At 41.0% G+C, this 21427-nt stretch overlaps 1 protein-coding gene across 1 annotated transcript in view; it reads right to left on the bottom strand.

Moving 5' to 3' along the window:
* Window positions 1–21427, bottom strand: part of LOC111969296 (caM kinase-like vesicle-associated protein) — an 88000-nt gene that overhangs the window by 10824 nt on the left and 55749 nt on the right. The window contains exons 2-5 of the mRNA XM_023995335.2: window positions 3623–3730; window positions 3204–3335; window positions 1051–1125; window positions 297–435 (exon numbers count right to left, since the gene is read on the bottom strand). Coding sequence (XP_023851103.1) covers window positions 297–435; window positions 1051–1125; window positions 3204–3335; window positions 3623–3717 — 441 coding nt within the window. The 5' untranslated portion in view covers window positions 3718–3730. The remainder of the gene's footprint in view (window positions 1–296; window positions 436–1050; window positions 1126–3203; window positions 3336–3622; window positions 3731–21427) is intronic.

The raw sequence follows: 21427 nt of genomic DNA, 5'->3' as shown, positions 1-21427 counted from the left end.
AAAGTTAGATGCACAAATATCATACCCCCCCCCCAAAAAAAATGCTAACCTCTCACCATTACAATAATTTCTTGGGGGTGTAATATTTGTGCTGGAGTACAGAGCCAAAACAACAATGTGTATATTTATATCTATATATATATATACTGTATATACTCCAACCTACAGTAATTCAACACGTCAATTACTTTTAAAGAACCTGTGGCATTTAAAAGAAGGAGTGCTGCTCAACATTCAGGCATTTACAGTATATTGGGGTCCTCCCCTTGACCATCAGAGGCCCCAGGGCTTAGTACCTTGAGGTTCCTGTGGACAATATTCAGGGAGTGAAGGTAGGCGACGGCCTCTAACACCTGACGGACCACATTACTGGTGTCGCGCTCGGAATAGTAGCCCTGGTCCAGYATCCAATCAAATACCTCTCTGCCTGTAGCACTGTGGGAAGAACATGAGCGGCATGAAGTATGGTGCTGACCTACTGTAGATGCTTTGAGCCTGACAATGTCTCTGGATCAAAGCATTCACAGATACTTTTCAAAAATATAACTGACACAGAGACACTTTGAACATGTGAAAATATGGTTGAAAAATTGCATTACTATATATTACCATAGAAATTACAGCCTCGCCAAGGGCGAAGACTTTAAGAGTCGACAAAATCATGGAATCCACCAAACCTGCTTAATGTGATGATTTCATTCATTTCAACACTGGATTCTCCTCTGATCTCTGATAGTTTACCTTATGACCAGAATTACAGACCCACAAATCAATGCAATCCTGGAGGACATGAGTATCATATATTTAATGTATCTATGGTAATGCAACAAATCCCCAAGAACACAGACTGATGAGAATATGGAGCAACCAAAAATGAATAATATCTGAATTCCAAATGAAGGCTGCAGAAGGGGAGTTCAGAGCTGTGCTCATATCTACATAGCCTCCGGCTACTACAGTTCATTCCCCATGAGTGCATAATCAACACATAGACTCCTGCTGCTGCAAAGACAGGAGCGCAATCTCAACCAATCAGACAACTCAACTCACAGTTCAAGGAAGAGGAAATACTCTTTTCTGGTCTCATAGACCTCCACCAGCTGGAGAATATTGGGGTGCTTCACCCTGGATAGAGCAGGCGACAGGGGGAGAGAGGAGAGTCAAAAGGAGTGTGAGGGGTGGAGAGAGATGGGGGTGCCGTCATTGAAACACATACAGTACGGTATATCAGTACATTAACACTCATGAATAACACACTCCAACAGTCAGCCCTGCCGAGAGGAACGGCATCCATGTGCAGGAAAGAATGCATCAGTAAACAATCAATTGAATTAAAAAAGGACTGTGAGATCTGCATGCTTAAACATCTTCTTAATGGAGGAAAAATGTATACCCATAAATAATGTACTGTGCTTCATGTATGAGTTGAATGTCTGTTTATGAGGGCATTACGGTACAAATGGTCAAAAGTTTGGACAAACCAACTCATTCAAGGGTTTTTCTTTATTTTTTACTATTTTCTACATTGTAGAATAATAGTGAAGACATCGAAGCTATGGAATAACACATATGGAATCATGTAGTAATCAAAAAAGTATTAAAAACATAAATATATACTCCAAATGTTTGATTCCTCAAAGTAGCCACCCTTTGCCTTGATGACAGCATTGCACACTCTTGGCATTCTCTCAACCAGCTTCACCTGGAATGCTTTCCCAATAGTCTTGAAGGAGTTCCCACATATGCTAAGCACTTGTTGGCTGCTTTTCCTTCACTCTGCGGTGCAACTCATCCCAAACCATCTCAATTGGGTTGAGGTCGGGTGATTGTGGAGGCCAGGTCATCTGATCACTCTCCTTCTTGGTCAAATAGCCCTTACACAGCCTGGAGGTGTGTTTTGGGTCATTGTCCTGTTAAAAAAAACAAATTATAATCCCACTAAGTGCAAACCAGAAGGGATGACGTATCGCTGCAGAACGCTGTGGTAGCCATGCTGGTTAAGTGTGCCTTGAATTCTAAATAAATGCGTCTCACAAAGACATGGCGGTTGGAACCAAAAATCTCACATTTGGAGTTATCAGATCAAAGGATAGATTTCTACTGTTCTAATGTCCATTACTTGTGTTTTTGGCCCAAGCAAGTCTCTTCTTATTATTGTGTCCTTTAGTAGTGGTTTCGTTGTAGCAATTCGACCATGTCCTGATTCACGCAGTCTCTTCTGAACAGTTGATTTTGAGATGTGTCTGTTATTGAACTCCGTAAGTTACAATCTGAGGTGCAGTTAATTGCCGATTTCTGAGGCTGGTAACTGTAATGAACTTATCCTCTGCAGCAGAGGTAACTCTGATTTTCCTTTCCTCTGGTGGTCCTCATGAGAGACAGTTTCATCATAGCGCTTGATGGTGATGAACAATGCAGAGTGTAACACTTAAGATGTTAGACAACATGGAAACCATTGGCCGTATGTGGTAGGTGTGCTGCTGGCTTTCAATGMTGCTTCAGGGGATTGGACTGACAGACTGGTATATTTTCCAGTCACTGAAAGTAATGGCCACCAACCACAAGAAAATAAATAAAATCCTCCTGTTCGAGAATTTGAAGAAACCAATTGAAATTGCAAGCCCGATGAAGGTCATGCTTTAGTATATTGGGAGAAAAGACTCCACGGTATTAGATAACCCTTCAAGAAATGACACTTTCATCTTCCATTATGTACATTGGCTTTTTCATCTGTGTTCTTTGAGTTCCCTGCTGCCTGTAACAAATTGTTTGATAAGGCTCAGGTTATGCTAATGTTGGTTTTACTGGAGAGGGATGTGATGAAAGAGAGGCTGCCACAGAATGATGAATAAGGAGCCTAATGGGAGAAAGATAGTTGGAGATAAACACTGTTGGAGAAAAGAATGCTACCCAGTGTGATCATTCAGTGGGATGAAGTTTGCTTTCCTTTTTCATAAAAAATGCTACAGACATTTCTCTGTTCTTCGCTCTAATGGATGGCCACTGTGCGCATTCTATCTTTCAAAAGATGAAGTGTATAGAAACGAAACATCTTATTCCTCATAGAGATTACACATTCACATAGCCTACAGGAATAATAAACCATCTGTTATAAAACAAAATTCATTTACAGAGAATAGTTTTGTGAACGCAGACACAAAATGACAGATGGCAGAGTTTTAAAGTTGATTAAAGCAACTCACATCTTTAAAATGAGGATCTCATTTTTTGCAGCCTTCCGAACTTTCCTCCCATCCTTTTTCAAGAACTTTTTACAAGTAAACATTTTCAGTGTGTTTTTGTCCTTGGCCCTGAAGATCTCACAGAACTCCTCCCTGAAAAATAAATGCACAAAATTTATAAACATCCAAAATAAACGTAAATGGGTTTCTAAATTAGTAAAGCCTTGATTATGATTGTATCATTATGGCTATGGGAACAGCCTTCCTATACATTGTAGGTGGACTTGAATAACACATTTGTCCTTATTGATTTTTTACTTAGTACATTTTCAAATAATCTGGTGCCATACACAAAGGAAAAACACAGACTAGAGGGTTGATGGTGGGTTTCCTGTATTTCCTGTTTGTTCAGTCTGGTGGACCACTAGCAGCATACTTACGATTTAACAATCTGTCCCAGGTCATATTTATCAGTCACCTCAGAGGGATTGTTGTAATCCTTCTTTTCCCCGAGCGTTAAACAGCCAAATGGCATGGCCACTCTTGCCCTGAAAGAGAGAGAGAGATCGAAAGACCTGGAATCATGTAATGAATGTCACACGCTATTTACCATGACTGTACATTATTACACACCACATCAAACAGGATCCCTAAACCATGAAACATGGCACCAGTGGCGAGAAAGAGGGACTGACTGCTGGCCAACGCCAGCAGACAGTATGGTACGACTTTTGAGACGATTGTTTCACGTGGCTACTGTAACAAGCCTTTGATAATCTTCTATTAACAAAACCACATTTTGATGAGCTGCAGAGCGTGATGCAAGGAGCTGCTAGGCGACTCAACTTTAAAAGCAGCAGGCAACTGACTGACAGGGGGGTCCAAATGCTAACGGAGGCTGAGCAGGAGAATAGAAACTCTACTGCATTGTGCTCCATCAGCGAGGCTGCCAGCCTGCCACAGCAACAAGTGAAGTATTTCCAATCAGGGAAGAGAAGCGACAGATTATGAGCAGAACACCAGAGGACACTGAGAAAAATGAAAGCGCTTTATGGGCTCCGCATGACATTTATGGACCTAATCGCAGTGCTGCTTCTACTTCTCTCTAAGAGCACTGAGTGAAACTGGAGAACAACCTATCYAAATTTACTGTAGAGGAGTTTATGGACAGCTTAATTGGCATGTTATMTTGTTATTTTGGGGGGGTATTGTATCGTCTCTTAAAGACAGGGCCATAGAGTTGTTTTGGAAGTCTATTTTGGAAGTCATGAAAAGAAAGGAGTGTATTGACAAATGTTTGATTTTGGAGAGAGAATCTATCTGGATAAGTGAATGAGTTAATACAGTACCAGTCAAAAGTTTGGACACACCTACTCATTCAAGGGTTATTCTTTATTTTTTACTATTTTCTACATTGTAGAATAATAGTGTAGAAATCAAAACTATGAAATAACACATGGAATCATATAGTACCAAAAAAGTGTTAAACAAATCAAAATATATTTTATATTTGAGATTCTTCAAAGTAGCAACCCTTTGCCTTGATGACAGCTTTGCTAAATCTTTGCATTCTCTCAACTAGCTCCCTGGAATGCATTTCAATTATTAACAGGTGTGCCTTGTTGAAAATTAATTTGTGTAATTTCTTTCCTTCTCAATGCATTTGATCAGTTGTGTTGTGACAAGGTAGGGGTGGTATGCAGAAGAATGCCCTATCTGTTAAAAGATAGATGAAATTACACAAATTCATTTTTCAAATGACAGTCCATTATTACTTTAGGACATGAAGGTTACTCAAGCCGGAAGAATTCAAGAACTTTTAAAGTTTCTTCAAGTGCAGTTGCAAAAACCATCAAGCGCTATGAATAAACTTGCTCTCATGAGGACCAACACAGGAAATGAAGACCCAGAGTTACCTCTGCTGCAGAGAATAAGTTAATTCGCGTTACCAGCCTCAGAAATTGCAGCCCAAATAAATGCTTCACAGAGTTCAAGAAACAGACACATCTCAAAATCAACTGTTCAGAGGAATCAGGCCTTCATGGTCGAATTGCTGCAACGAAACCACTACTAAAGGACACCAATAATAAGAAGAGACTTGCTTGGGCCAAGAAACACGAGCATTGGACATTAGACCGGTGAAAATCTGTCTTTTGGTCTGATGAGTCCAAATTTGAGATTTTTGGTTTCAATCACCGTGTCTTTGTGAGACGCAGTGTAAGTGAACGGATGATCTCTGCATGTGTGGTTCCCACCATGAAGCATGGAGGAGGTGGTGTGATGGTGTGGGGTGCTTTGCTGGTGACACTGTCTGTGATTTATTTAGAATTCAAGGCACACTTAACCAGCATGTCTACCACAGCATTCTGCAGCGATATGCCATTCCATCTGATTTGCGCTTAGTGGGACTATAATTTGTTTTTCAACAGAACAATGACCCAACACACCTCCAGGCTGTGTAAGGGCTATTTGACCAAGAAAAGGAGTGATGGAGTGCTGCATCAGATGACCTGGCCTCCACAATCACCCGACTTCAACCCAATTGAGATGTTTTGGGATGAGTAGGACCGCAGAGTGAAGGAAAAGCAGCTAACAAGTGCTTAGCATATGTGGGCACTCCTTCAAGACTGTTGGAAAAGCATTCCAGGTGAAGCTGGTTGAGAGAATACCAAGAGTGTGCAAAGCTGTCATCAAGGCAAAGGGTGGCTACTTTGAAGAATCTAAAATCTAAAATATATTCTGATTTGTTTAACACTTTTATGGTTACTACATGATTCCATATGTGTTATTTCATAGTTTTGATGTCTTCATTGTTATTCTACAATATAGAAAATAGTAAAAATATATTGTAGATTTGATTTTTAGGCCATATCACCCAGGCCTAGTCTGTTGTGTTGCGCAGGCGACGTGAGAGTGTATTGTGTATTGCAGGCGAAGAGAGAGTGTATTGTGTATTGCTGGCAAGGAGAGAGTGTATTGTGTATTGTGTATTGCAGGCAAGGAGAGAGTGTATTGTGTATTGTGTATTGCAGGCAAGGAGAGAGTGTATTGTGTATTGCAGGCGAGGAGAGAGTGTATTGTGTGTTGTGTTGTGTAGCGCAGGAGAGGAGAGAGTCTGTGTTGAGTCTGTGTTGTGTAGCACAGGTGAGGATAGAGTCTGTGTTGTGTAGCGCAAGCGAGAAGAGAGTCTGTGTTGTGTTGCGCAGGCGAGGACAGTGTGTTTTGTAGTGCAGGCGAGGACAGTGTGTTGTGTAGCGCAGGCGAGGAGAGAGTTTGTGTCGTGTAGTGCAGGCGAGGACAGTGTGTTTTGTAGTGCAGGCGAGGACAGTGTGTTGTGTAGCACAGGCGAGGACAGTGTGTTGTGTAGCGCAGGCGAGGACAGTGTAGTCGGGCAGCCGAGGAGAGGAGTATTGGTGTGCTGTTAGAGCGCAGGCGAGGACAGTGGTGTCTTTGTAGTGCAGGCGGAGGACAGTGGGTTGTAGACGTGACAGTGGTGTTGTGTAGTGCAGGCGGGACAGTGTGTTGTGGTAGTGTCAGGCGAGGATCAGTGGTGTTGTGTAGCGCAGGCAGGACGAGTAGTGTGTTGTGTAGCGCAGGCGAGGACAGTGTGTTGTGTAGCGCAGGCGAGACAGTGTGTGTGTAGTCGCAGGCAGGACAGGTTTGTGCGAGGAGGAGATAGTTTTATGTCGTGTAGTGGCAGGCGAGGAAGTTTTGTGTGTAGCTCGCAGGCGAAGACAGGTGTGTGTGTGTAGCGCAGCGGGCGAGGAGATAAGTTTATGTCGTGTAGTGCAGGCGAGGAAGTGTGTTGTGTGTGTAGCGCTAGGCGAGGACAGTGTGTGTGTGTAGCGAGGGCGAGGAAGTGTGTTGTGTAGCGCAGGCGAGGACAGTGTGTTGTGTAAGCGAGGCGAAGACAGTGTGTTGTGTAGGAGCAGCCGGAGGAGAGAGTTTGTGTCGTGTAGTGCAGGCGAGGACAGTGTGTGTGTGTGTAGCGCGAGGCGAGGACGTGTGTGTTTGTGAGCAGCATGGGGGGTGGCAGGACCAGTGTGTTGTGTAGTGCAGGCAGTACTAGTGTGTTGGTGTAGTGACAGAGCGAGGAACGTGTGTTTGTAGCGGCAGGCGGAAGACAGTGGTTGTGTAGCGGCAAGGCGAAGGAGAGTGTGTTGTGTAGTGCAAGCGAGGACAGGTTGTTGGTAGCGTCAGGTGAGACAGTGTGTTGTGCAGCGCAGGCGAGGAGTGTGTGTGTGAGGGGCGAGGACAGTATGTGTCAGCGTGTACGTGTGTTGAGGGCAGGCGAGAGAGAGTTTGTGTCGTGTAGTGCAGGCGAGACAAAGCATTCACTTTCCCTGATCCCTCCCTCCATTAATGCAGCTTGGGAAAGAAATAGACTCATGCTAGAGCATCATTCAAAATAAAAGCGAAGCTGGTCTGCAAGCCTCGCATTAACAAACGCATCAGGAAAAAATGGATTTTCTAATGCACATACAAGACAATAAATCAAAAATTGTCTTTCCCAATGTGCTATATCACAGACAGACAGAGACAGACAGACAGACAGACAGACAGACAGACAGACAGACAGACAGACAGACAGACAGACAGACAGACAGACAGACAGACAGACAGACAGACAGACAGAGCGAGAGAGAGATAAAAGCCTGTTTGTTATGGTTCTCTTTTTTTAAAGCCCTGATTAGTTCTATCGGATGCTGCCAAGGTAAAATTAATGTCCATTAAAGTAACAGATCTAAGCAAACAAACATGTATCCTAAAAGTGGAAGTGATTACAGATTAGGGCGATTGCAACATTACGGACATTACATTTGCATGCAAAATCACAACTTTAATGTCTCACAGAATGGACAAACAAAATATAAATTAAACTTTTGATGTGTGTGTCTATAGTACTCATTAGGGGGAATGTATCCCCAAAAAATCTGACTTGTTGGAGAGATTTAGCAAATAAGAAGTGTTATGATGTTACATGAAATGGACAAGCTTTTTGGGGAGACTGAACATATTAGCACATTTTTGAGTTTGTAAGTCTTAAGTTAAAATACGCATTGTCATTTCGAAGGAAAGGCTTAGCTGAACACAAAAATGATCATTTTGAAAAGATTGTCTTTTCCATTATTACTTTAGAGGGGAAAAACATCCGTCATGGATGTTACACCCTCCGTTATTGATGTTACAGAGTCTGAAAACGACATTCAAATCTGAAAGATGTCTTGATCAAATTCATAACACATCTGTTGTCATTTAGAATGTTTTTAAAATGTCAGAAAAAGGCATAGTACGTTAGGATTGGATAATTACAGGGAGCCTGAATAGTATACAAGGCCAGGAACCATACCCTTTATATACACTGAGTGTACAAAACATTATGAACACCTACTCTTTCCATGACATAGACTGACTAGGTGAATCCAGGTGAAACCTATGATCCATTATTGATGTCACTTGTTCAATCCACTTCAATCAGTGTAGATGAAGGGTAGGAGACAGGTTAACGAAGGATTTGTACGCCTTGAGACAATTGAAACATGGATTGTGTATGTGTGCCATTTAGAGGGTGAATGGGTAAGACAAAATATTTAAGTGCCTTGAACGGGGTATGGTATTAGGTGCCAGACGCACCGGTTTGTGTCAAGAACTGCAACGCAGCTGGGGTTTTCATGCTCAACAGTTTCCCGTGTGTATCAAGAATGGTCCACCGCCCAAATGACATACAGCCAATATTGGTGCAACTCAATATTAGGAAGGTGTTCGTAATGTTTTGTACACTCTGTGTATATAAAAATGTACCTTTACCAATTGAATTAAGACACAAATATAAAACTTGTTTTGTACGGCAATTTTTCTGAAATATTATAACAAGATATGCAAATGAGACAATATACTGTACATGTGCGTATACTAGCAAACCATTTTTCTGGACACTGGGTAAGGTCCGAATATTCTGGGGGACTTTCAATTGAAAAATACACTATAGGACTATTCACAGATTATTGAAAAACACATCTCATCTTTCTATCCAGAAATCAGTACTGTCATGTATGAGAAATGCCTTTAGGCATATACTGTATATTCCAAGAGAATCTTAGCTAAAACWCATCATTTTCAAGATATCAACAATGAATTGCTTCAGTAAAAGTCTGAAGAATACATCCCAGAACAATGGTGGTGAATGCACAAGCTTCTGAAGCCAAGATATGATACATCAATATCCATCACATCTACAAGCGTTATGAATGTTACGGATATCATAATGCTGAAAAAGGATACTGACAATGAAAATAACAAAACCAATTATATACCATATAAAACCTTGATGAAAGTGAATGTTTTATAACAACTTCCCCCCCCAAAATACGTTATGGATGATACATTACCTGTCCCAGTCCCTATCTTTACAAGACTGTAGAACACGCAAACAAAACTCAAGACACTACAATTTGGTCTGTATTGCTACCRTGTAATCTCATCTTCATAAGTAACACTGGGAGACAGCTCTGAGTGGGAAAAAAGCTATGTGAGCCCTTTCTAAAAGCCATGAAATATGATTGACTGAAAACCCTTTTTGGGGACTTGGCCACCTACCCTTTATTGGTCAAAATTCCAGCAATTTCCTATTTAAACTTTTCATACAAAGCCTGACCTCCAACATATAGACTTTAAGGATAATTATGAACATGGCTTCAGACTCACTTTACTTGTGCATGCTCAGGTTGACTTTTACACAGAACCGCCGATTAGCTTTCTACTCTGTCACTCTGAAGTCACTCAACACACAGGTTCACAGAGAATGATATTTCTTTGATATCGAACTGTGGAGGCAACCTGGTTTCAGAGCATTTCATATTATTCTGTATGTAAATCTGAGACACTCCATTTAGTATGATATGCTACATTTTGTATGGTATGTATTAATTTGTGGATGTCCATCACTCATTTTGTATAATATGTTACGAATTCCAATTCATACTATATGTTATAAATGTGAAAACGTACAATATCTTACTAATTCGCAAAATGTACTGTATGTTATGAATTTGCCAAATGTATGATATCTTCTTGTCAATAGGGGGGCGCTGTTTTCACTTTGGAAAAAATCGTGCCCAAATTAAACGGCCTCGTACTCTGTTCTAGATCATACAATATGCATATTATTATTACTATTGGATAGGAAACACTCTGAAGTTTCTAAAACTGTTTGAATTATATCTGTGAGTAAAACAGAACTCATTTGGCAGCAAACTTCCATACAGGAAGTGAAAAATCTGAAAACGAGGCTCTGTTTCAGGGCCTGCCTATTCAACTGGCTTTAATTTATCGATATGTATGCACTTCATACGCCTTCCACTAGATGTCAACAGGCAGTGGAAGGTTGAATGGGGTGTCTAGCTTGATCTGAGGCCGAATAAGAGCTTTTGGAGTGACAGGTCCGGTATTTTCTTTGTCTTCGACGTCGCGCGGGGGACCTCGACATTGTCATCTGAAAAGCGTTCGGTATACACGGCGAATATCTCCGGCTCTGATTTTATTTGATACATATGAGAAAAACATCATAAAGTAGMTTTTTTCAACCGAGTTTTATCAGTTTATTCAACGTTTAATGGGACTTTTGGAATTTTCCGTTCTTTGCGCCAAGAGATGATGGGAATGTTCGCGCCACAATGCTAGCCAAGGTTGCTAATTCGACAGAAGAAATGGACATTCTAAAACCAAACAACGATTTATTCTGGAAATAGGACTCCTTTGTACAACATTCTGATGGAAGCTCAGCAAAAGTAAGACAACATTTATGATGTTATTTCGTATTTCTGTGTAATATGTTGATGCCTATTCTCCGCCGTGTTGGTGAGCGCTGTCTCACAATAACCCAAGCTGTATGTTGTGGTAAAGTTATTTTAAAAAATCTAACACAGCGGTTGCATTAAGAACCAGTGTATCTTTCATTTGCCATACAACAAGTACTTTATGTAAAGTTTATGATGAGTTCTTTGGTCAGATTAGGTGAGTGTCCAAAATATCTCCGGACATTCTGGGAATTGTTGCTACGTATTCACAATGTATAACCACGATTTCAGCTCTAAATATGCAAATTTCGAACAAAACATAAATGTATTGTATAACATGAGTTATAGACTGTCATCTGATAAGTTGTCCAAAGGTTAGTGATTAATTTTATATCTATTGCTGGTTTTGCGAAAGCTACCTTTGAGGTGAATAAATGCCTGTGTGTGTTGGCTATTGTGGTAAGCTAATATAATTCTATATGTGTTTTCGCTGTAAAACACTTAAAAAATCTGAAATATTGCTGGATTCACAAGATGTTTATTCTTCATTTGCTGTACACCATGTATTTTTCATAAATGTTTTATGAATGAGTATTTATGGTATTTCACGTTGCTCTCTGTAATTATTCTGGCTGCTTTGATGCTATTTTTGATGGTGGCTGCAATGTAAAACTATGATTTATACCTCAAATATGCACATTTTCGAACAAAACATAAATGTATTGTATAACATGTTATAAGACTGTCATCTGATGAAGTTGTTCATCTGATGTCATCTGATGAAGGTTAGTGATTAATTTTATCTCTATTTTGTCGGTTTTGTGAAAGCTACCTATGCGGTGGAAACATGGTGAAAATATGCGGTTGTGTGTCTGGCTATTGTGGTTAGCTAATAGAAATACATATTGTGTTTTCGCTGTAAAACATTTTAAAAATCGGAAATGATGGCTGGATTCACAAGATGTTTATCTTTCATTTGCTGTATTGGACTTGTGATTTCATGATATTTATATGCTATTATTTACTTGTGGCGCTATGCTAGGCTATGCTAGTCAGCTTTTCTGATGAGGAGGATCCCGGATCCGGGAGGGTGATGAAGTAGAGGATATGTTACGAATTCTAGCTAGGTGGTTAACATTAGCTAGCTGGCTAATGTTAGCTAGGCTAGGGGAAGGGTTAGCTAACATGCTAAGTAGTTGCAAAGTAGATAAAAAAGTAGTAAGTAGTTGAAAAGTTGKTAATTGGCTAAAATGCTAAAGTTGTCTGTGATGAGAATCAAACTTGCAACCTTTGGGTTGCTAGACATTCGCGTTATACGCCCACATCCACCCCGACCAACCACCCTACTTTCGTTTTTGTCTAAAGTAACCATCTGTTTTACAGTACGTAACCATACCAAATATAACATATCATACTAATCTGAGTGTACCTGATTTACTTTTACAATGTTATGTTTAGTCTATGAGACCAGGCTTGCAGAGGAAACACAGCTCTCTGATGACGGGGTTGGTTAGACTAGTGGTCTATTAGAGGAAAAAGTACATAAACTCAGCAACAACAAAAAACGTCCTCTCACTGTCAACTGTGTTTATTATCAGCAAACTTAACATGTGTAAATATTTGAATTAACATAACAAGGTTCAACAACAGAGACATAAACTGAACAAGTTCCACAGACATGTAACTAACAGAAATGGAATAATGTGTCCCTGAACAAGGGGGGGTCAAAATCAAAAGTAACAGTCAGTATATGGTGTGGCCACCAGCTGCATTAGGTACTGCAGTGCATCTCATCCTCATGGACTGCACCAGATTTACCATTTATTGATGTGAGATGTTACCCCACTCTTTCACCAAGGCACCTGCAAGTTCCCACACATTTCTGGGGGGAATGGCCCTAGCCCTCACCCTCCGATAAAACAGGTCCCAGACATGCTCAATGGGATTGAGATCTGGGCTCTTCGCTGGCCATGGCAGAACACTGACATTCCTGTCTTGCAGGAAATCACGCACAGAACGAGCAGTATGGCTGGTGGCATTGACATGCTGGAGGGTCATGTCAGGATGAGCCTGCAGGAAGGATACCACATGAGGGAGGAGGATGTCGTCCCTGTAATGCACAGCATTGAGATTGCCTGCAATGACAACAAGCTCATTCCGATGATGCTGTGACACACCGCCCCAAACCATGACGGACCCTCCACCTCCAAATCGATCCCGCTCCATAGTACGGTGTACTCTGGCCTCGGTGTAAGGCTCATTCCTTCGACGATAAACGCAAATCCAACCATCACCCCTGGTGAGACAATACTGTGACTCGTCAGTGAAGAGCACTTTTTGCCAGTCCTGTCTGGTCCAGCGACGGTGGGTTTGTGCCCATAGGTGACGCTGTTGCCGGTGATGTCTGGTGAGGACCTGCCTTACAACAGGCCTACAAGCCCTCAGTCCAGCCTCTCTCAGCCTATTGCGGACAGTCTGAGCACTGATGGAGGGATTGTGCATTCCTGGTGTAACTCGGGCAGTTGTTGTTGCCATCCTGTACCTGTCCCGCAGGTGTGATGTTCGGATGTACTGATCCTGTGCAGGTGTTGTTACACGTGGTCTGCCACTGCGAGGACGATCAGCTGTCCGTCCTGTCTCCCTGTAGCGCTGTCTTAGGCGTCTCACAGTACGGACATTGCAATTTATTGCCCTGGCCACATCTGCAGTCCTCATGCCTCCTTGCAGCATGCCTAAGGTACGGTCACGCAGATGAGCAGGGGCCCATTCTTTTGGTGTTTTTCAGAGTCAGTAGTAAGGCCTCTTTAGTGTCCTAAGTTTTCATAACTGTGACCTTAACTGCCTACCGTCTAAGCTGTTCGTGTCTTAACGACCGTTCCACAGGTGCATGTTCATTAATATTAATAGTTTATGGTTCATTGAACAAGCATGGGAAACAGTATTTAAACCCTTTACAATGAAGATCTGTGAAGTTATTTTGATTTTTACAAATTATCTTTGAAAGACAGGGTCCTGAAGAATGGATGTTTCTTTTTTTGCTGAGTTTAGTACTTATTCTTAGATTCTCTGAACAAAAAGGCTGAGAAATAACCTAAAGTACACACTTTAAGCTGCTTATCGCATATAATTGATTCATTCACTTAGAGACCAGAGGCACAAGGCAGTGATATCAAGTATGCAATGACAGTGTAATCACCATTCGCATAAGTCGAGCAGTATCATCCTGTGTTTCTACTGTAATCTTTCAATGGGGTGAAGAGATTGTGTGAAATGCTTTACAGCATTTGGCAGTGTGACCCTCACACAGCCAGTAGCCCTGCCGGGGGCGGCCTTCTATATCACTGATTTTCTGCAGACACAGCAATGAATTATGAGAAGGAAAATGGATAAGGACAAAGAGCCAGGATTTTTAGATGCAGCATACTTTTTCCGATGAGGCAAGGTGATGAGCAAATTAGATTTCTCTCATGTCCATTGAAATCGTTGTGAAACTCCCTTACCTCTTGTGATGGGATAAAGCTGGGATTAAGTTAAACACACTGATTAAACACTGCAGTAAAGGGGATTATTTTACCTGGCGGTATGACGAATGCAATGGAGAAATGAGTGGTATCTGTCTGGGTTGGTAAGCTTTACCTACAGAAGAGAACTGTCATCCTGCCTAATCCCACCATGAAATGTCTCTGCTGAGACTTTGTTGTTTACTTTTCTTTCTCACTCTTTTTCTCGATATCATTTCTCTATGTCTCTAACTCTATTTCTCTCTCTAATGCAATGGAGGAAGTGTGTGCAATTGTTGCATTGCTGTCTGAAAGCACTCGCTCTCTTTTTTTCTCCCTCTATACCTCTTTCTTGCACCATTCCAAAATGAGCATCCCTAACATTAATGTATTTTATCCGTCCTGACTTCTGGGGATTGCTGCAGAGGTAGGATGGCTATAAATGTGTCTCTCCCACCCTGCAGTTAAGTGACTATGATACGGTCAATATGGAGGGGCAGGACGACAACTGTATTGGCTGAGGAAAGACTGGTGTCAGAAGGATGCTGATGTTCTAATGTTTGCCTTTTACTGTCTTACACTCGGATGAGAGAGAGGATCACTGAAAATAAAGGCTTTGAGGACTTGGCATGTTATTACACCATTTCACTCAACCTAACCATGACTTCAAAATATATGCTGTGCTGTTSAGGGTGACTTTGAAGAGGGATTGTTATAGTGAGCAAACCTGACTTGTTCGTTCCAGTACTAGCAACTTGAAATACAAAGAAGATGGCAGAAAACATGCAAACAGGCAATAAGTACAGAGGAGTCTAGAGAAAATTGAAGAGATGTTACTGTATTGGCTTTTGGATTAACGAGCAACGTGTGATAATTGCAGGAAAATTGCCACTGTGGAGACAGGCTGGAGAATTGTGTGTTGTTTTCTCAGTGCGAGGCTTGGCAGTACGGAGGAGAGGACCAGTCTAGGGGCTGTTTGGCTGGTTAAGTGTGGGCTGAATGTCAGTGCTGTCAGAGGCAAAGCAGACCCAGCCAAAGGTCGCCCCCGGGAAACACTTTGAAATGAAATGCTGCAACTAGCCATAAAGAAGTAAACAAAAAGGGCATAATATTTTAAGACTCACATTTAAGGCATATTCTGGATTGACTCTTTATACTCCCTGAGATGTTTTGTGTGTTTAGTCGCATTCCTTGTGGCTTGAGCAAGGCAGTTAACCCACTGTACTCCAGGCGCCGAGGGGTTGGGTTAAATGCGGAAGACACATTTCAGTTGAATGCATTCAGTTGTACAACTGACGAGGTATCCATCTTTCCTTTTCCCTTGCTCTTGAATAAGTGCACTACTAGCAAGAGTATGGCGACAAAACAACCAATTACAGAACTGTACACAATGTGGACAACATCCATACAGTACACTCTTTCAATACAGTAGTATACTATTTCCATAGCCTATTTCTCTAACCCTGTATAACATATGAGGTAGGGGCCTCACCGACCTTCCCTGCAACCTTACTGAGGCAGAGAAAATCAGAACTGCAGGGGTTTCTTAATTAAACACCTTTAAATTCCTATCAGATGAAATGAAAGTTGCCCTGACAGATGTGATAACACCAATGAATATGTTAAATCTAATGTATGTTTACAAAAGGCAATAAAAAAGTGAATTATTGCATTTGCAGCTATTAGGCTGTGAAGAGTAAAGCCGCCTTGCATGCAGATATGCTAATGAACGTTTCCCAGCAAGGTTGTATAACAGTAAAAAGTCRCATTACGCCAAGGCTGTCTCTGATTCAAAGTGAACTTTTATGGATGAAAGGAGGGCCCAAATAATTAATTAGCACTCAGCTTGTGTACAGTACAGTAGATGAGATATTGTGATTTTATAAATCAAGGTCTAGATACAGTGCCTGGCATCCACTTCCCCATCGACAGAGGTCATTAGTCCAAATCTATCATGTAATTGTTCGCTGAATGTTTTTTCATGAAATTGAATATAACTAGAAAGAACACAATGAAAGTAGTCAACTTTGAAGCCTTTATATGGGTAAGGGAGGAAACAAGCCCTTATATACAGTGGGGTCGAAKATTTTTGACACCCCTGATAAAGTTGAGTAAAAAGGACTGTATGAAGTAAATCATTCAAATACTAATTTAAAGTACATTGTATGCTCCCCAAAAAAATTGAAATTATTTTACACTAAAACAATTGCTCAGAGAAATTGCTCAGAGAAAGTAATACTTTCTTTCTCAAAATGTTAGGGGTCAAAATGATTAACACCCCTGTTTTCAATACCTTTCAATACCTCATCTTGCAAGGATAACGGCAATGAGCCTTTTTCTAAAATGTTTTATGAGTTGGAGAACATATTGGGGGGAATCCTTCCAGTTCCTTGATATTCTTCATCTGTGCTTATGGGCTGTCTTCTTCAATTCAAACCACAGGTTTTAATGGGTTTCAAGTCTGGAGACTGAGATGCCCTTACGAAAAATATTGCAGTCAGAGAGCAGTATATCTGCAGTACACTGCAGTATAACTGTAGTGAGTACAGTATAAATGCAGTATGCTGCAAATACTGCGACTAAAATAACAGTTTTTTTTGCTGCAGTCATTTTGCAGTGTAACACTTGAAAACAGGGATGTTAATCAAGTGCAGATACAGTATATTCGGAAAGTATTCAGACCACTTCCCTTTTTCTACATTTTATTACGTTACCGCCTTATTCTAAAATGGATTAAATAAAAAAAATATTCTAATCAATCTAGACACAATACCGCATAATGACAAAGTGAAAACAGGTTTTCAGAAATGTTTGCAATTTTTTTTWAAATAAAAAAACAGAAATACCTTTTTTTACATAAGTACTCAGACCCTTTGCTATGAGACTCGAATTTGAGCTCAGGTGCATCCTGTTTCCATTGATCATCCTTGAGATGTTTCTACAACTTGATTGTGGTAAATTCAATTGATTGGACAAGATTTGGAAAGGCACACACCTGTCTATATAAGGTCCCACAGATGACAGTGCATGTCAGAGCAAAAACAAAGCCATGAGGTCGAAGGACTCTTCCTAGAGCTGTCCACCCGGCCAAATTGAGCAATTGGGGGATAAGGGCCAAGGACCAAGGGTCAAGGAGGGGACCAAGAACCTGATGGTCACTCTGACAGAGCTCCAGAGTTCCTCTGTGGAGATGGGGGAACCTTCCAGAAGAACAATCATAGAGCTATTTGGCAACACACACCAGTGGTGGGTTTGGCATTGAAGAACCCCATACCTACTGTATAATATGGTGGAAAACCTGTGGTGTGAAATGAAGAGGGCAGTCCATAATGAAGGGTATCAAGTATCTGGAAGGATTTTGTATGGASGAATGGTCTAAGATCCCAATGTGTTCTTCAACTCATAAAACATTTTAGAAAAAGGCTCAGTGCCGTTATCCTTGCAAGGTGAGATACTGAAAGGTATTGAAAACAGGAGTGTCAATAATTTTTACCCCTACCTTTTTGAGAAAAATAAATATTACTTGTGAAACAAAATCTCTTTCTCCGAGGAATTGTATTAGTATAAAATAATAGAATGTCCCCATTTTTTGCATACATTATAGCTCATTATTTAAATGATTTATTTTGTACAGTAATTTTTGGTCATCTTTATCAAGGGTGTCAATCATTTCGGACCCCCACTGTACATAGGTTAGGGGTTATTTTTTAGTATTGTGGCAACCCGGCGGCCAGCAGGGAGCTACGAAGGAAGGAGCAGGACCTTGGTCAGCTCCAGAGGGCTAGAGAGGCCAAGTCGAGTCAGCACAGGCACCAACTGGAGCTGGTGATTTTTTAACATTTTTATTTCACCTTTATTTAACCAGGTAGGCTAGTTGAGAACAAGTTCTCATTTGCAACTGCGACCTGGCCAAGATAAAGCAAAGCAGTTTGACACATACAACAACACAGAGTTACACATGGAATAAACAAACATACAATCAATAATAGAGTAGAAAAATCTATATACAGCATGTGCAAATGAGGTAGGATAAGAGAGGTAAGGCAATAAATAGGCCATGGTGGCAAAGTAATTACAACATAGCAATTAAACACTGGAATGGTAGGGTGTGCAGAAGATGAATGTGCAAGTAGAGATACTGGGGTGCAAAGGAGCAAGATAAATAAATAAATACAGTATGGGGATGAGGTAGATTGGATGGGCTATTTACAGATGAGCTATGTACAGGTGCAGTGATCTGTGAGCTGCTCTGACAGCTGGTGCTTAAAGCTAGTGAGGGAGGTAAGAGTCTCCAGCTTCAGAGATTTTTGCAGTTCGTTCCAGTCATTGGCAGCAGAGAACTGGAAGGAGAGGCGGCCAAAGGAAGAATTGGCTTTGGGGGTGACCAGATATACCTGCTGGAGCACGTGCTATGGGTGGGTGCTGCTATGGTGACCAGTGAGCTGAGATAAGGCGGAGCTTTACCTAGCAGACACTTATAGATGACCTGATTCAACACCAATACTACCCAGTCCAGGTGCTGCAACCAATTGGCACCTGGAATTGGTCCCATCTGTCCCTCATTACCCCAAATGGGTATAAGTAGAGGTGCAGTCACTCGGGCGCTTGGGTAGACAGGCAGAGGATACGTATAGACCTCAGAAGAACCGGAGTAAGTATGAGAAGCACCTCGATCAGACGCCAAAGAAGATACTAGGCTATGTTTGACTCACCMGTCTCTCTCTCTCTCTATTCCTTTTCTTTACCCCCAAAGGAAGAGGACACATTCCCGGGCAGTACAAAACCCGACGCAAGTTGAGAGCAAGTATTGATACATTGCATTCTCTCTCTTGTTTTTGTTCATTAACACAGGTGGTCCGAGAAGCCGCCACGCTTGACACAGTGACCCACCCATTACCTGAGAGGCCTTTCAGTTGTGTTTCTCCCCTCCCTGTTCTCCCCAACCTTTAATAAAGAACATCTTGTGTTTCACCTGACTCCCTGGGCTGCCACAGTTGTTACAAAACCGCATTAATTTACTCAAGTAGTGAATTCTATGGCATTGCTTCCTTTAAAAGGCTCGCTGGGGAAGAACAAAATTCTGCAGCATCAACACACTGCCTCATTACTGCACCTCCAAATATGTATGCCTTAAAGTAACTGTCCAGTTAAAATCTCACTTAAAAGTTCATATTCTGTTACTGTAACTCATACACAAATAATATTGTTGACTCGTCCTATACTCGTAATGGTAGCCAAAGCATAAATTGGAGAAAACACTTAGTGACAATATGTAACTTTTTTGTGCGACCCAACCAAATTCACATAGACAATGTTCAATTATATTCCATGATATTCTTACGATACGTGTTGACTGAATATAAGCAGCAAGTGATGTTTCTAACAATCAAGTTGATGGCACAGTCATATAGCCTCGGCACCTACGTACATAAAGCTGAGTGACTCACTCATTCATGGCTTCGGATCAAAATAAATAAGTAGCCAACATTCTTTCTGATAGTCTAGAAGTGAAAAATGAAAATTAAGTGATTATAAAAGGCACGACTCCACAATTGATCGCTAGTTTTGGTCTCAAATAAGCACGGTCTGTGAAAGGTTTAACTAAAAAGTCAGGCGGAGAGCGACCTGTTTAAATTATATAATCAAAAAATATTACATTTTATTTGTAATGGCAAGCCAGACAAACTTAAAAGTGCCTATTGTCCTCCCCCATGTTCAAGAATAGCCTTTTTCCCTTTATTCAGATATAGCCGCTCATTTTTGTTATTTGAAAACATCTCCAAAATATTGTTTTTAAAAACAGGACTTGAACATGAGACGTTTCCAGTCTGAGAATGGTAAATGACAGTAACTAATACATCAATACATTGGAATACAAAAGAAGCCATCCATCCACCCATTATGGGCTATTAGCAGGACAATAGACTCTTGCCAAGAAGGAGGTTAGTGGGAGAATTGTCTCGTCAATTTCTCTAGCTAAAACATCTTGATGGCAGAGTTACAGATTAATGTTTTCAGTTGATGCCAAACAAGTTCGATCGGGTTTAAATCAGGAGACCTACATGTAGAGATAATTTTTTGTTGTTGTAGATATACTGTAGGCCTACCGTAGGTGTTGTAGGTCTTTTATTTAACCTTTATTTTACTATATAAAGGTCTGCTTACTCTGCTAGCGTCTGGACCCAGTTTATGCCCTCATTTGCAATGTAAACCCGGGCGGCAGTGTGTTTTGGTCCGAGCAGACCCTTTTCCGGCTTACAGACATAGTTTTCATCAAGCTAGCTCCTTTCTATGGTGCGGCCCGTTCCAAGGTTAGGACTGTAACCACCAGTGGACTTGAAATTGAGCCAGAGCTGAGAGGATCACCAAAACGAAAGGTGTTTGGTTTCAAAAAATSTATATAGCCTATCATGTGTAGGCATACTGTCTAATAAAATTGATAATTGTGTACTAAAAACGTCTGTTTTTGCAGAGAATACAACCATGTCGACAACCATCAGTGGAGATCAGTGGACAAAGGGCTGGACAAAAAATAAATATAAATATTGATCATGGCTCCCGAGTGGCGCAGCAGTCTAAGGAACTGCATCTCAGTGCAAGAGGCATCACTACAGTCCCTGGTTTGAATCCACGCTGTATCACATCTGGCTGTGATTGGGAGTCCCATAGGGCTGCGCACAATTGGCCCAGCGCCATCTGGGTTTTGCTGGGGTAGGCCGTCATTGTAAATAAGAATTTATTCTTAACTGACTTGCCTAGTTAAAAAAAAGGTTAAATGTAAAAAAATATATAATATATTATATATATATACAGTGAGGGYAAAAAGTATTTGATCCCCTGCTGATTTTGTACGTTTGCCCACTGACAAAGAAATGATCAGTCTATAATTTTAATGGTAGATTCATTTGAACAGTGAGAGACAGAATAACAACAACAAAATCCAGAAAAA

Source organism: Salvelinus sp. IW2-2015, linkage group LG1 (genome assembly GCF_002910315.2).
Source record: "Salvelinus sp. IW2-2015 linkage group LG1, ASM291031v2, whole genome shotgun sequence".
NCBI classification, from domain to species: Eukaryota; Metazoa; Chordata; class Actinopteri; order Salmoniformes; family Salmonidae; genus Salvelinus; species Salvelinus sp. IW2-2015.
Note: the sequence above shows the minus strand (reverse complement) of the source record. Positions and strands in the feature narration are given on the sequence as shown.